Raw genomic sequence first — 15053 nt, 5'->3', positions numbered from 1 at the left:
TTGTGAACATGAAGGTACTTTAATGTGATCACCACAATGCCCCCCTCCCCCACTGTCAGTGAATCAGGAAACTGATACTCATGGCAGAGAAACGTGCAACTCACAGATCTGTAGGCAGTGTTTGAATTTCCTGCTTTATTGCAAGTGGCAAACACACTGCCATCAACCTTTTGTAAACTAGATTTAATTAAAATAAATCTTTTGATAAATTAGATATAAAATATGCACCAAAAAGAACTACAAAATTGTTGAAATTCAGTAACCGTTGAGAAAGCCACGTTGCGCGTTAATGTTTGGAGTTTATGGTTCATTCAAGGTTCACTTGAGGGGCCAGAAAGAGGTGAGTGGGTGGTGTGTTGGGATGGGAGAAGGGACATAGCAGGTAGTGTTCTGTACAGCCTGTGGGCAGGCCTTCTGACTGGGAATGGAATACCTGACTTGTTATAGAGACTGATAGTCAACTGAACTGTGATGTGTCCAGAAAGGTTTGGTTTTTTACATCCAAGGTTCACAGAACTGAGCAACGGTCAAAGTACTTGGGGATGGAACATGGGGAAGATGACGTTTCACGAACACAGCTGGGTGAAAAGGGGGTATTTGATGCTGTGCTGCTACACCACAAGGATATTCAGGAACAGTACAACTAAAGCTTTTTTGCCATCCAAAGTCTGATGACTGAAACTGGCAGGACCAAGGTAAAGTGGACCAAAAAATCACTGGCCAGCTGGTTTCTGGCCATCATTATGAAGGTCGTGACATATGCTTTATGCAGCACAGTACAAACAGGCTGGGGGTGGGAGATGTAATTACTGGGAGTGAGGGGCAATGTATTAGTTATCATATAGCAGCTGAAAGTGCTGGCAATAATTTGTCCTAAATCAGGAAGAAATTGTAACTTAAAACTGCTGGCCCAAAGATTATTAATGTTTAAGCAAAAGCATGTGAAGAAATGATGGGAAGAAAGGTAGGTCCAAGAGAAACCATTACGCTTTCTGGTACCAGGTTATATGGAGGCCATCAGTGCCCTCTCTGAACACCATTTTAGTTCCCTGAGGATTGGCGCATAAGGCAGTCTCTGCCCGCCGGGCTGTCTGCTCGAGTGATACTCTGTAACTTGCAGATCGCAAGCGCTTCTTTTTCGGGGAGGGGGGGTTCTTGTGCCTGTATTTTATAGCTAATAAATTTCTTCAGTTCTGGGTAATCATCAGTATGTGGTATTTCTTTAGGAATTACGTTGTCCGTGATGAGTCATGTTTCCCCTAGCTGGTCCCTTTGTGTGTAAATGTGTATGCTTGCTCTTCTGTATTGGAGATTATGATTTGTTGCTGTGTTGGTGAAACGTATTTATGACGTGTGTGAGCCACTTGAACTTGGTATTCTGACAGAATATGCCACATTTTGAAAATAAAGTAAAGATCCATTAATTGTGTACGTGTATCAGTCAGTCAGACAAAAAGAAGGAACAGGTATCAACACATGAAAATCTTCAAATGAAGGAATTTACAAGTAACTTACAGCAAACACAATTCCGTTCAAATGAATGAATAAATAAATAAATGAAAATACATTTTAGAAATAAATAGGTAAATAAATAAAACAGACTCGGAAACAGAGCAAACACTGCAGAGTAACATAAGATGATGGCATTGGTCATGGCAGGGTCTGGATCATGTTGTCTCGTTGCCGCTGTTTTCCTGTGCCACTGTACCCCTTGTCCCTTGGTCTGCGTTCTTCACCAGGACTGCCAAGTACAGGATGTGTGTGTGGGTGTGACTGCAAGATTGGACAAACTGGATTAGCGGGTGTGGTTGTTGACGTAACTGCAAGATATAGCTATAATTACACACCCTGTACCGTGACTCACAAGTGCAGTGACCAGTAGCTTTTTACTGTCCCACCCGATTACACAGGCTGGCTGCAATGCTAGTCTGCTCAAGACAGAACTGAGAAAGCCAACGAAACGAAAGTGAAACCCTTGCGGAAAAGCGCTCCCCGATGTGCATGCTTTCACGTCTTTGTTGATCAGCCTGTTTTTAAGATACTGTTTTTGGATCATGCATGTGAATGAAATAAGTGAGTCAACGTAATAATTCTGATCAGGTTGGGTTTGCTCAACATCGCAAACACGCGCGCATGCGTGCAAACGGAAGGTAAATCCCAACTCAAATGTTAAGAAGACAAGCAAGTAAACAAGTTCGCGACTGACTTTCCTGCAAAAACAACCTGTGCTCTGGACTACAAAAATAAAATCCACTGTCAATCAAGATGTACAAATAAACCGATTTGGTTTTCAGAATGACATAAAGGTATAAAATAATAGTTAATCATTTATTGACATGGAACACAAAAGGTGTCCTAATCATTCCAGTTTCTGAAACAGGCCTTCACTGATTCATTTTGACACAGAAAACCGTTTTTCAAGCATTTCTGAATACACAGTCTTGCAAGAACTATAATAAAATCAATTAGCTGTCTTGTGGGCGCGCGCGCGCACACACACACACACACAACTGAAATCGTATTCCATGAATTTTTATGTTTTTCTTCCAGAAACCATGTACACGTTTGCAGTTCAACAAAATGTTATGCTGATCCATAAGACTGTCGGAACGGATCCTGCAATACATCTCCATTTGTAGTTGGCAATTCTGAATTTGTTCTGATCCATCCTTCTTCTTCGTTCGTGGGCTGCAACTCCCACGTTCACTCGTATGTTCACGAATGTGCTTTTCCACGTGTGACCGTTTTTACCCCGGCATGTAGGCAGACATACTCCGTTTTCGGAGATGTGCATGCTGGGTATTTTCTTGTTTCCATAACCCACCGAACGCTGACATGGATTACAGGATCTTTAACATGCGTATTTGATCCATTCGATCTTCAGACCTTGTATGTGTCCACGGATATCGGGAACCCTTTTATATGATCCTGTCCTCCTCTCTCTCTCTCTGAATGTGTGTGTGTGTGTGTGTGTGCGCGCGCGCGCGCCACACACACATAACCTGAAAACATTCTCTGAACTTACCTCATCGTACTATCGGTTACCGCCCAAACCTGTGGACAAATACAGATGTCAGTGTGTTTCCATACACTGCACATACCGTATGATCAGCGTACACACACACACACACACACACACACACACACACACACTTAGATACTCACACACGCACACAAACATTCGTTGCAAACACAATCATTCGCATAACATACACATTCAAATCATCAGAACACATTCGCTTAAGTTACATCCAATGAACGCGCTCACGTTTATGCAACACGTACACACGCGCACGCACCACACATACGCTCGCCAGCACACATGCGTTCCACATAGGCTTACACGTGAAATTTACTTGCCAACAGAAACTGCAAACATTTGTTGCATATATCACACACACACACACACACACACACACACCAGCCGCAGAATGTTTTTGCCAATCAGAATAATCTGAACCAAGATCGCGCGAAAAGGACAATTTAGAGGACAGAGGTTGACTTTTTTAAATATTTTTTTTATTATTATTTTTTTTTTACTGTTCCTCACTGAACTTAAAACTTCCAAGTTGAAACGGGGCGTGTTCTCTTTGTTTTGACCCAAACCAGTTCTACCACGGGTGTGACGTAGAAGGTGCCAGAAGCTGCAGAGAGAGCACGGTCCACAGACAGACACAGGCCCTACAGGCTGCCACACGTCTAACTGTCCAACTAGCGTTGACCTTCGCCTGGAAACTGAATGGTAAGTGCTTTGGCTTTGAGCTTGCAACCAAAAAGCCCGCATGGGGGCGTGCCGTGTGGTCCAGAAGAGACTGTAGAAATGAGATGAGCAGTTAACATGCTTCTTTCCACCCCCAGCCCACCACAAAAAGGAACCCTGTGCATACTGCTCTGTACGGGGCACGTGTCGGTTAACGACCTGATGTTCCACAGAACTAAAGTACGGACTGCGAATCTTGAGGCGGGAAAGGGGGAGCAAGGGGGAAGGGGAGGTGGGGGGGGACCTGACGGAGAACCGTCAATAATTTATGGTCTGTGCGAATATATAAACACCATATGCGCGTAATTGCCACCACACCCATGTGGACACGCTCACACCTTCATACAGCCCCCAAGGAAAATTCACAAAAAGGGTGAGTGTGTATGCAGGGGGTGGGGGGCCAGGGGTCTGTGGCATGCAACACTTTTTGATATAAAACTTTGGGCAATCAAACTTTTCGTTCTGAACGCCCGTGATACATATTTCCCCCTTGGCGGATCGTTGTTGGTTGGCTTTGCTTTTTATTTATTAACTTTATTCTCTTTCCCCCAAATCCTGACTATCAGCTGAAAACAGTCAACAAAAGAAGATGCGTTACACAGTGCGCGTGCGCACACACTTGTGTCTGTCTGTGGATATTTCTCGCAAACCACTTCGACAAATCCCACTTTGAGCCATTAGTCGAGAATGTTCAGAATTGGACTCAAAACGATCCAAACATTTTGAGAAGGACGTTTCCAGTAGTTTACGTGGGAACAAAGCTATTGTATAAACAATAATATTGAGAATAAGAAGCCATTGTTATAGACCATACTCAAGAAGCACATACATGTACGTTCGAGCTGATGAGAGAGAGACAGACAGACAGACAGAGACAGAGTGAGCCGAAGAACTGTAAGATCCGACCTTCACTGGAGAACACGGGAGCACCACTGCAGACTGTCAGATTTGTGCCCAAGTGACTGTGGACTGAATGTGATAACGATTCTGATACAGGGATACCTGACAGACACAGAGTTTGTAGCTTTGCTCTCGTGTTCTCCAAGGAAGGTCGGATCTTAAAACTCTTCTGCCGTGCAATGTCTCTGTTTTTTCATCAGCTAGAAGCACTCATACAAATACTACCTGGAGTACAAAGACGTAAAAGAACGAATGCGCACCCATACATTTCGATTTCTTAGAATAACGAGTAGGTATCTGGTATTCTAAAGAAAACTTCATGTTCGTTCATCTGCAAAGCATATTTACACACACACACGCACACGCACGCACACACACACACACACACACACACACAGAGAGAGAGAGAGAGAGAGAGAGAGAGAGACGGACAGAGAGAGACAGAGAGCCAACAAATCATCCATCGGCATCAACCAAACCAAAGTCACAAACACATGACATCACCTACCGTCTGCAACCGTGGTGAAGAGAGAGAGAGAGCCAGCACTGTTACCATCGCAAATGTTGTAAGCATGTAAACATCACACAACTTGGCACGACCATCGATGAGAAAATGAAAGAAGAAATAATCGCACAAATAAAGAAAGGCGGAGAAGATGAGGAGAGAGTGCCACTGACACTATTGTCACTCCATGAGTCACAGGCTGCATGCAGCGTCAACAGTCATGCAGGGCAATGGGGGTCAGGAGGGGGTGGAGTGTTGGGGGTGGGGTAGGGGTGCACAACGAGTGAAAGCACACAACGGCATACACACAACCCCACGTTGAACATCATCCATCAATTCAAGCCAAACACGGAAAAACATTGGAAATTATTAAATGGCAGCTTTGTTGTCGACCCCACACCAAAGGAATTGTAAAAATACCGTTTTCCAAAAAGAATATCGATGCCGTTTGTACACCACATATAATCAGTCTAGGAGTCACCCGTGCCTCTTCATCATTTAAAACTGATCAACAGCGTTGTGTTTACTGTTTGCGTGATATGGTTTAGTTGTGTCGGAATATGTGTATGTGACGCGGAAAAGTGCATGGAGTAAAACTTATTTCAAGGGAGTTACAGAAACACACGCCCCGCCCCCCCCAACATCCCCCCCCCCAATCCCCACTAGACCCCCGTCCCGTCCCATGTTATATATATATATATATATATATATATATATATATATATATATATATATATATATATATATATCTGTGTGTGTGTGTGTGTGTGTGTGTGTGTGTGTGTGTGCGTGTGTGTGTGTGGTCTGTGCAGATCGCCGCCTAGAGCTTTCGTTGAGCGGCACTTCTCACGGGCCACCGATAATCGATCGAACTGCATAACGGAGAATTTTCACGTACATTGTCTGACATATGCAAACTGCCATGCATGTATAGGAATAATGCATCTACTTTCACACACACACACACACACACACACACACACACACACACACACACACACACAAGTACACACGCACGCGCACTCATGTATCTTTGGATGCGGGGTGCGTGTGGACTGACACACCAGTGAAGCCAATAAACTGGCGGACTGGAACGTCCCGCCCCGAGCCCTGGGGTCTGTGACATCTGACTGACTGCACTGCTCAAAGAAAGGACTTCAACACTGGCGAGAGGCGCCACCACAACGGCTGCACTGAGAACACGTGAGTGAAAGTGCATATGTTGTTGCCCTCGCCTACTGCTTGCTTAGTTAGGTCAGGACAAACTGATGAAGTGTTAAAAGCTATATATATGCGTCTCTGGTGAGTCCGACAGCAGCACCTTCATACAGCTCCCTATATAACTGGTCTCGCCCTAATTCCCTTTTGATGTGATCAACGTCGACAAAAGTGGCGCGCGCGTGTGTGCGTTTGTGTGTCTGTGTGTTTCTGTGCATGTGCGTCTGTCTGTCTGTCTGTCTCTCTCTCCAATTATATTTACAAAGGTTTCCAGATCAGAAATATGTGAATTATCAATCATTGTTGTGTTATTTTCAAAAAATACCTCTGAATGTGTTAACCTCTGTTGATGTGGGTCAAAGGTCTAATCACTAAATATGTCAGGACTCTCTCTCTCTCTCTTTCTCTCTCTCTCATGGCTTCTCCATCACATATGAAGACACAGTCCCTTCATAAGCGAACTTAAATAAACATGATCTTCCCATTCCACCCCCCCCCCCACCCACCCACCAGCTATTGTGTTTCCATGTGAGAGCCGAGGCAATATAAGTTTTTGTATGTCACAATGTGTGACAGACTGCAGTCTGAGTCATTAGGTCTTTTTTTTTTTTAATCTTAATCCTGGACCTCTGTCATAACCGATGTTAACTGCTGAATATCTGTAACGACCGTTTATCCACACAGCTCTTGTAATCCCCTCACAAAAAGTCTAAATTATCGAAAAAAACCCCACAAACCCAAAGACCATAGTGGATATCAGAAACAAGGGGGAAAGATGGCACAGTGCTGTCCTGACCTGCTGACAGACGGTACTGTGTACACTCCGTTCTCAGGAATAAATCACTCACCCACGTGGCAGTTGTTGTTGATGCTTAGGGACCAGTGTAAGTTGGAACAGAGTCGACCTCAACACGAAGGCACTACAAATAAGTGACGTATCCTGAGGACTGCCCTCCTATCATAACCATCACCACGTTCAGCTGGTCCTATTGGGGGCATCAGTGACTTGTTGCCCTTACGGCGCTGGTGGATGAACGTCTCTGATTCCCTTTCACCGGGCAAGCTGGCTTCCTACAGGCAGTCGTGAGTTCAGCTAGGGCTCACTGCACTGTGGGGGAACTTCTGCCGAAGAAAGTCCCTGCTCACCGTCTCAAACAAACGGGTCGTCTCAAATCCCTGACCTGGGACGCTGGTCCTTGCCTGCAGACCTTGCCACACCTCAGACGTCCAGGTGTGGTGGACAGGACTTACCGCTGCCAACTGTCTGATCCTGTCACACTTCAAACATCAGCTGACTTAGTCCACCCGTGGCTCTTCTCTTCTGATCATTTGCTCCAACATTTCATTCCATTCAATCCATATTTAACACAACGCCCCAATTGTACGTCAAACTTCCTGGCACTCATTTCACACTGATGGTTCTTCCCAACATACCCACAGTTCACACATGGGGTGCATAGGCAATCATAACAGTGTTAAGTTTGCTTTGCGTTAAAACGTTTCCTCAGGTCGTTGTGCAACCCAGTCCAGGTCTGCAGTCAGTCCCCGTTTATCACAGTGATAGTCTGTTGTTAGCTGGGCATCACTGTGTACCTTTGTGTACTCCACCCGTTGTTAGCTGGGCATCACTGTGTACCTTTGTGTGTTCCACCCGTTGTTAGTTGGGCATCACTGTGTACCTTTGTGTGCTCCACCCGTTGTTAGTTGGGCATCACTGTGTACCTTTGTGTGCTCCACCCGTTGTTAGCTGGGCATCACTGTGTACCTTTGTGTACTCCATCCGTTGTTAGTTGGGCATCACTGTGTACCTTTGTGTACTCCATCCGTTGTTAGTTGGGCATCACTGTGTACCTTTGTGTGCTCCACCCGTTGTTAGTTGGGCATCACTGTGTACCTTTGTGTGTTCCATCCGTTGTTAGCTGGGCATCACTGTGTACCTTTGTGTGCTCCACCCGTTGTTAGTTGGGCATCACTGTGTACCTTTGTGTGCTCCATCCGTTGTTAGTTGGGCATCACTGTGTACCTTTGTGTGTTCCACCCGTTGTTAGTTGGGCATCACTGTGTACCTTTGTGTGCTCCATGTAGGAAAGAAAATGAAAACGGACGAGGAAAGTAAAGAATGACAAATGCATGAAAGAACAGAAGACACTGCTGCATGACGGCGTGCACAGCACGGGAAGAAAGGGGCCAGGGGAGTGGGGGGAGAGGGGGGGAGGTGGTGCTAGGACAGGGAACCAGCAGGACGTCAGACAGCTGCCGACAGGAAGAGACACCAAAGAGGGCTGCACAGAACACTGGGACAACAGTAGAGGCTGTGACCTCTGCATCACGCCAACCATTCCATAAATCTATAGGATGGAAATCACATCAAAGTAACATGGAGAAAATATGAATACATAGGGAGGATTCAAAAGGAAAAATCTCTCTCCCGCGCTCGCACACACACACACACACACACGCGCGCGCGCGCGAGCGCGCATGCGCGCACAGTGAAAGACACGATAAAGAGACGACAGGAGCAGAGAGACATAGAGAATGACGCTGTGATTTATAAATCAGTGGAAGAAAGGAAGGCCAAAAACTCATGCTTCCCAAAAGCCAGGGAAACAAAGAGGACCCAGAGAACAGGACACCAATGTTTCTCACAAACTGGAAAAAGAAACGAAAAAAAAACAAACAAAAAAAAAACCCATAACAAACTCAATGATGGAAAGGGTCAGGGGCAAACCGCCAGACACGTGGAAAAGATCGGGGATGGGGGTGGGGGGGGGGGGGGGGGGGGAGGAGGGCGGTGTGGGATGGGAGCGGAGAGGAAGGGGAAATAATAACCACCAGGTCGGCGACACTGACCAGGAACAGAGTTCCAGAGGGAAACGGATCCATGAAGAGGATAGTGATACAACAGCGGATTAGAGGATCCAAGACTTGGTGTGTGTGTGTGTGTGTGTGTGTGTGTGTGTGTGTGTGTGTGTGTGTCCAGAACAATACCTGATCCCAAGCCTGTCTACACGGAACATCTCCAGACAGAGCTGCCCCGGTGTGGGAATTTATAGCAGACTCGACAATCGGATGGACAGTCTCCACTGTGGACAGAAGCACCACAGCCTCCTGAAGCCACGTGTGGCCAGCAAACACTAACTTGACACTTGCCACCCAACAAAAGCACGCACTGAATCAAAAAAATACACAAACGCGATTTTACCTCCGCATCCCTTATCAACGATACTGAACCATTTCCCATCTTTCGTGCGCGGGCTATGTTTCCCAGCATACACTGGGGAATATAGATTAAATCTGCATTAGGTCCAAATGTGAGCAACAAAACGGTTTTTTGTTTGTTTGTTTGTTGTGGTATGACTGAGTAGTGGCAATAGACCAAATCTACCGCTCAACTGCGATCCCTTTTCGGGGGAAAAATGACGTCATATTGCGTAATCATGCTTCAGAGATATTTCCCATTCTGCACAAAACTCCCCCATTCTCCAACTATGTGTCGGCCCCTACCAGCGCTATTGACACTCATCACTTGCTCCATCACCAAGTCTGCAGTTTGACCTGTCCGGTATCTGCCGCTTCGACAAATGGCATGGTGGCCATTGCAGAACTGACTCATGAATATCATGGTGGATCAACTAAAGAACTCAGTCACCTGCTGTATGTAGATACACAATAATTTTGTGTTCATGTTGTACCCAGTGACAGAAAATTACAATATTTCCAGCAAACATTTAAGGTGCAGAAGCCATATCGATGATCAGCCATCTCAGTCTTCACACTCATGCAGTGTCCAACCTTTGCTGAACTACTGTATGTCCTGGACTTCTTTTGCACTCGCAGGCTCTAAGCTGTTCGCGTTCAAGGCACTGTCAAAGTATCTTGGGCTTCAGAAAGGACCACCAAGAATGATACAAGTTAGTTTCATCTTCCAGGCAGTCTTTGCTCTTTATGACTATCTGATGCACTACATTTTGCCACCTTCATACTCCAGCCAGCTGTATTCTCTTTCCCACGCTAAATTGACGTCTACTGCGCCAGGGTTCATGTGTCACATTTACTTCTTAAATACTGGTTCATTTCCAAAGAAAAATATGTACAAACATACTGTTCTTTTCACACCAATACATGATGTTGGCCGATTTTGCCATCAACTACCTTCCATGCTTTCCGAATGAATTGTCTAGAAACGCTCCCACAATGTTCATCCAAACAAACCTGATTAACACGTTTATATGTATTTATAGCATGAAGTATTTCTTGTGCATTGCGTATAATGTCAATAAAATTGTACTTAAGAACTAAGCGATCCCATACTGCTTTCGTAAATTCATCTTTACAGTCGGTATAACACAGATTTCATTCTTCATGAAATGTCATGACTGGTAAGAAACTGGGAAGCATTCACAAAAGCAATTTTGCGTCTTCTAACAATTTAGGAGAAAATACCTGAAACTGAAAATGTTTGTTTCCTTTTGATCCAAAAGAGCTCTCTTACTTTCTGAACGGTCTCCGTTATCTGCCGCTGTGTCCTGGTGACAGAGGTGTAGGTCAGCACCAGCACGGCAGCACTCAGTCACGTGTACTGCACTGCACTAAACACTTTCTGGCCAGCTGCATTCCACGATGTCATAACCTCCCTCACACGCTGTCGCCTTGCATAAGGCATACGCTCACAGTGTGAATAATAATCAAAAATCAAAATTTAACTATATTCCTGCACCCGTACAATGGTAAACTTTATATCAGCGTGATCAATATATGTCATTCTAGTTATTTGTTAAAAGAACGGTTTTGTTGCACGCATGTGGACAATTTTGTATCGGCTCTAAAATGATACAGCAATACTTGTTTACCTCATGAAGACTGATGTTGTTCAGTTCAATGATACCCGTTTACCTCATGTGGGGTGGTGTTACTCAATACAGTGATACCCGTTTACCTCTTGTGGTGTTGTGTTACTCAATACAGTGATACCCGTTTACCTCTTGTGGTGTTGTGTTACTCAGTACAGTGATACCCGTTTACCTCTTGTGGTGTTGTGTTACTCAATACAGTGATACCCGTTTACTTCTTGTGGTGTTGTGTTACTCAGTACAGTGATACCCGTTTACCTCATGTGGGGTGGTGTTACTCAATACAGTGATACCCGTTTACCTCTTGTGGTGTTGTGTTACTCAGTACAGTGATACCCGTTTACCTCTTGTGGTGTTGTGTTACTCAATACAGTGATACCCGTTTACCTCATGTGGGGTGGTGTTACTCAGTACAGCGATACCCGTTTACCTCTTGTGGTGTTGTGTTACTCAATACAGCGATACCCGTTTACTTCTTGTGGTGTTGTGTTACTCAGTACAGCGATACCCGTTTACCTCTTGTGGTGTTGTGTTACTCAGTACAGCGATACCCGTTTACCTCTTATGGTGTTGTGTTACTCAGTGCAGCGATACCCGTATACATCATGTGGGGTGGTTTACTCAACAGAGCGATACCCGTTTACATCGTGAAGGTTGATGTTTCCCAATACGGTGATACATGTATTCCTCCTGAAGGCTGAAGCTGCACAGTGCAGCATCCTTATGTCCAGATGACTTCTAGGGACCTATTGAAGTGCAGGGGGATGTTGACAATGTGACAGCTGCTGGCCAGATCAACATATCTTTGCTGCGGCAGACAACAGTTAACAGAAAGCAACACTGACGGACAACGCCATAGTTCTCTTCAACTGACCAACGTTACATAAACATACACTCACCCAATGTGAGTACATGTTACCAAACTGTGAGTTCAGTGTGAGTACGTAGTGTAAGCACATAACAAAATGCGAGGACAAAACACCAAAATGTGAGTACAGGTCACCTAATGTGTGTCCATGTTACCAAAATATGAGTGCAGGTCACCAAATGTGAGTACAAGTCACGTCTTGTGTGGAAATGCCACAAAACAGTGAGCACAAGTGACCCATTGTGCATAGATGTCACCAAAATGTGAGTAATATTCACCAATGTGAGTACAATTCACAAAAACTAAATATGTCCCAGTTACCCCTATACATTTTATCATCAGCATGCACCAGAGATGGGGGATATAGAGGAACGCGGTGTCGTTCCTGTGCTGACGCCGCCTTTGCTTTTGAAGTCCATGTCTCCGCCCCCTGGTAGTCTGTCACGATGCTTTGCAGCCACCAAAAGCAAGCAGAACACAAGCAAGCGAGAGACGCAGACAGTAGGTCTGTGAGTCACTATGACAGACAGTTAAGACTCCTGATGCTGTGTGGCAGCATTTCTTATGAGAAACCTTTGAGGCTGAGGCTGTCACAGACTTTGTTATTAATTGTTTTCTGTTGTTATTTTGTTCTTCTTTTAAATGAAGAAAGTCGTTTTAGCTCCGAAGTGCAATTGCCTTCCTGTTCTCCTAAGAATTGTTCAATGAAAAGAGTAACTTTTATTTGGGAAATAGGAATTCTGCTCCGCTAATGTTTTCTTTATCACACAATATAGAAATTATAGTCTTGTCCTTTACTGTGGTCCGGCATTTATCTACGACTTGAAAAAAATCTTGCTCTTTACGTTTTTAAAACAGCTCAAAATACATGATCTGACTGGATACAAACATTTCGGGCACTCAGTTTTTTTAACCGAATTTAAGTAAGATATGATATGTTACTTTACGTTAAATATATGTCAAAGGCCATTACTTTACAAAGTATTTATATCCAAGGCCATTACTTTACAAAGTATTCATATCCAAGGTCATTACTATACAAAGTGTTTATATCCAAGGCCAATACAAAGTATCTATATCCAAGGCCAATACAAAGTATCTATATCCAAGGGCATTACTATACAAAGTGTTTATATCCAAGGCCAATACAAAGTATTCATATCCAAGGTCATTACTATACAAAGTGTTTATATCCAAGGCCAATACAAAGTATCTATATCCAAGGCCAATACAAAGTATCTATATCCAAGGGCATTACTATACAAAGTCTTTATATCCAAGGCCAATACAAAGTCTTTATATCCAAGGCCATTACTGTACAAAGTCTTTATATCAATGGCCATTTCTTAACAAAGTATTTGTATCCAAGGCCATTACCATACAAAGTCTTTTTATCCAAGGTCATTACTTCAAAACGTATTTGTGTCATAGGCCATTGCTTTACGAAGTATTCCTATCCTAGGTTTGTGTGTCGCACTGAAGTGTGGTTTTCCATCAGTTATCAGCTGGTTAACAGCTTCGCAACCCTGTGGTAGCCTCTGGAGCCCACTGGGCAAGGAAACGACTTGCTTGGTGTTGTCTCTCCTGTCAGACCTAGTCACCACAATGCACATGCAGACCATATCATTCTCAACAACAATTGCAATGACTTTTTTGTCAGACATTCCTAAGTGCTTGCAAAACGCACACGCCAACAGACATTACTGAAAATGATAGTGAGTAGAAGTCGCAAGATGGCAGCGAAGACAGGGCCACTACTGCTGGTCAGTAAGTGTTGAGAGAAGTAACCAGAAGTGAGAACTGTACGCATGTCCCCTGTGCACCACCCCTCCCCTAGGAGACGAGACGACCGACCAGCAATGCAGCAAACTGACACAGCAAAGCCACAGGAAAGGACAGGCAGCATGTCCGTGCAGAGCCGGGTGGTAGCAGCGGGAGCGGCACAGACAACAGACATCCAGTACCTGCACGGTCCCTGACCCGTGCCTGGCTACACAGTGCAGCTCCAGGCGACAAACGGAGTGCCGTTGACTACTATCTCATCGCTCTTTTGGCAGCTTTTGCAACCTTGCAGTGATGGATGCCGTGGACACTTTACGCCGCTGAGAGAGAACAAATGATTTCGTGTTTATCTTGCACAAAGGGTTGGCAGGATTTCTTGGGGGAAGGCCTTTGCTTTTCAGTATTTTTTGCCCATAGCATTTATCTTTATATATATATATTTACATATACGGGGTCAGATTTCGGGACTGTTTTAGGCTCCGAATATGGAATACAGATAGATCAGACATTCCGAACGTACACTGTGTGCACACACTATGGCAACGCTCTTGAGTCATCACTGACTTCCCACTGTCTTTGGTGTGCAATGTGCTGACAAAGAACTGAATTCACAGGTTTCTTCACGTTTGGTTTTTGGCTCACGAGAGAGCTGGACCATTCTTTATAGTTTTAAAAGCATCTGATCAGAGTTATATTCTTTTCTCTCCATGCTGTGTCTGTGCTTTCTACACTTCACTGCCACAGATCCAGAAGCCTCTTTCTGCTTGGTTCCAAGTTCGAGATGGGCTGAAGTCATTTCTTTGTTGGGCTTAGTCGCTTCTTTGTTGTCATGTCTTTTTGGTCTTGACATTTCTTTGTTGGGCTCATGTTATTTCTGTGTTGGACACAGTCATTCCTGTTTTGGATCACATTCGTTTTCATTAAGCTTTTTTTTTCCCAGTTCATGGGTTACAACTCCCACATTCGCTCGTATTTAAAGGTGGACTTTTACGTGTAGAGCCGTTTTTACCCCACCTTTGAAGTGGTGTTTCCATCATCTACCGAATACTGACATGGATTACGGGATCTTAACATGCATGTTTGATGTTCTGCATACGTATACAATTTTCTTTGTTGTGTTTATGAGTCATTCATATTTGGACTCAGACATTCCTTCGTTGGACATAAAAG

At 44.4% G+C, this 15053-nt stretch overlaps 1 protein-coding gene across 5 annotated transcripts in view; it reads right to left on the bottom strand.

Annotated features, from left to right (window-relative positions):
* LOC143297121 (uncharacterized) overlaps positions 1-15053 on the bottom strand; it is a 145972-nt gene continuing 130919 nt past the window's right edge. For all 5 annotated transcript variants that reach the window (XM_076609297.1, XM_076609311.1, XM_076609304.1 and 2 more), the window contains 2 exons: positions 3026-3054; positions 1-1773 (listed from right to left, as the gene is read on the bottom strand). In XM_076609297.1, the coding sequence (XP_076465412.1) occupies positions 3042-3054 (13 nt within the window). In that variant the 3' untranslated portion in view covers positions 1-1773; positions 3026-3041. The remainder of the gene's footprint in view (positions 1774-3025; positions 3055-15053) is intronic.

Source organism: Babylonia areolata, chromosome 2, assembly GCF_041734735.1.
Source record: "Babylonia areolata isolate BAREFJ2019XMU chromosome 2, ASM4173473v1, whole genome shotgun sequence".
Lineage (NCBI taxonomy): Eukaryota > Metazoa > Mollusca > Gastropoda > Neogastropoda > Buccinidae > Babylonia > Babylonia areolata.
This window is presented reverse-complemented; position numbering and strand designations above follow the sequence as displayed.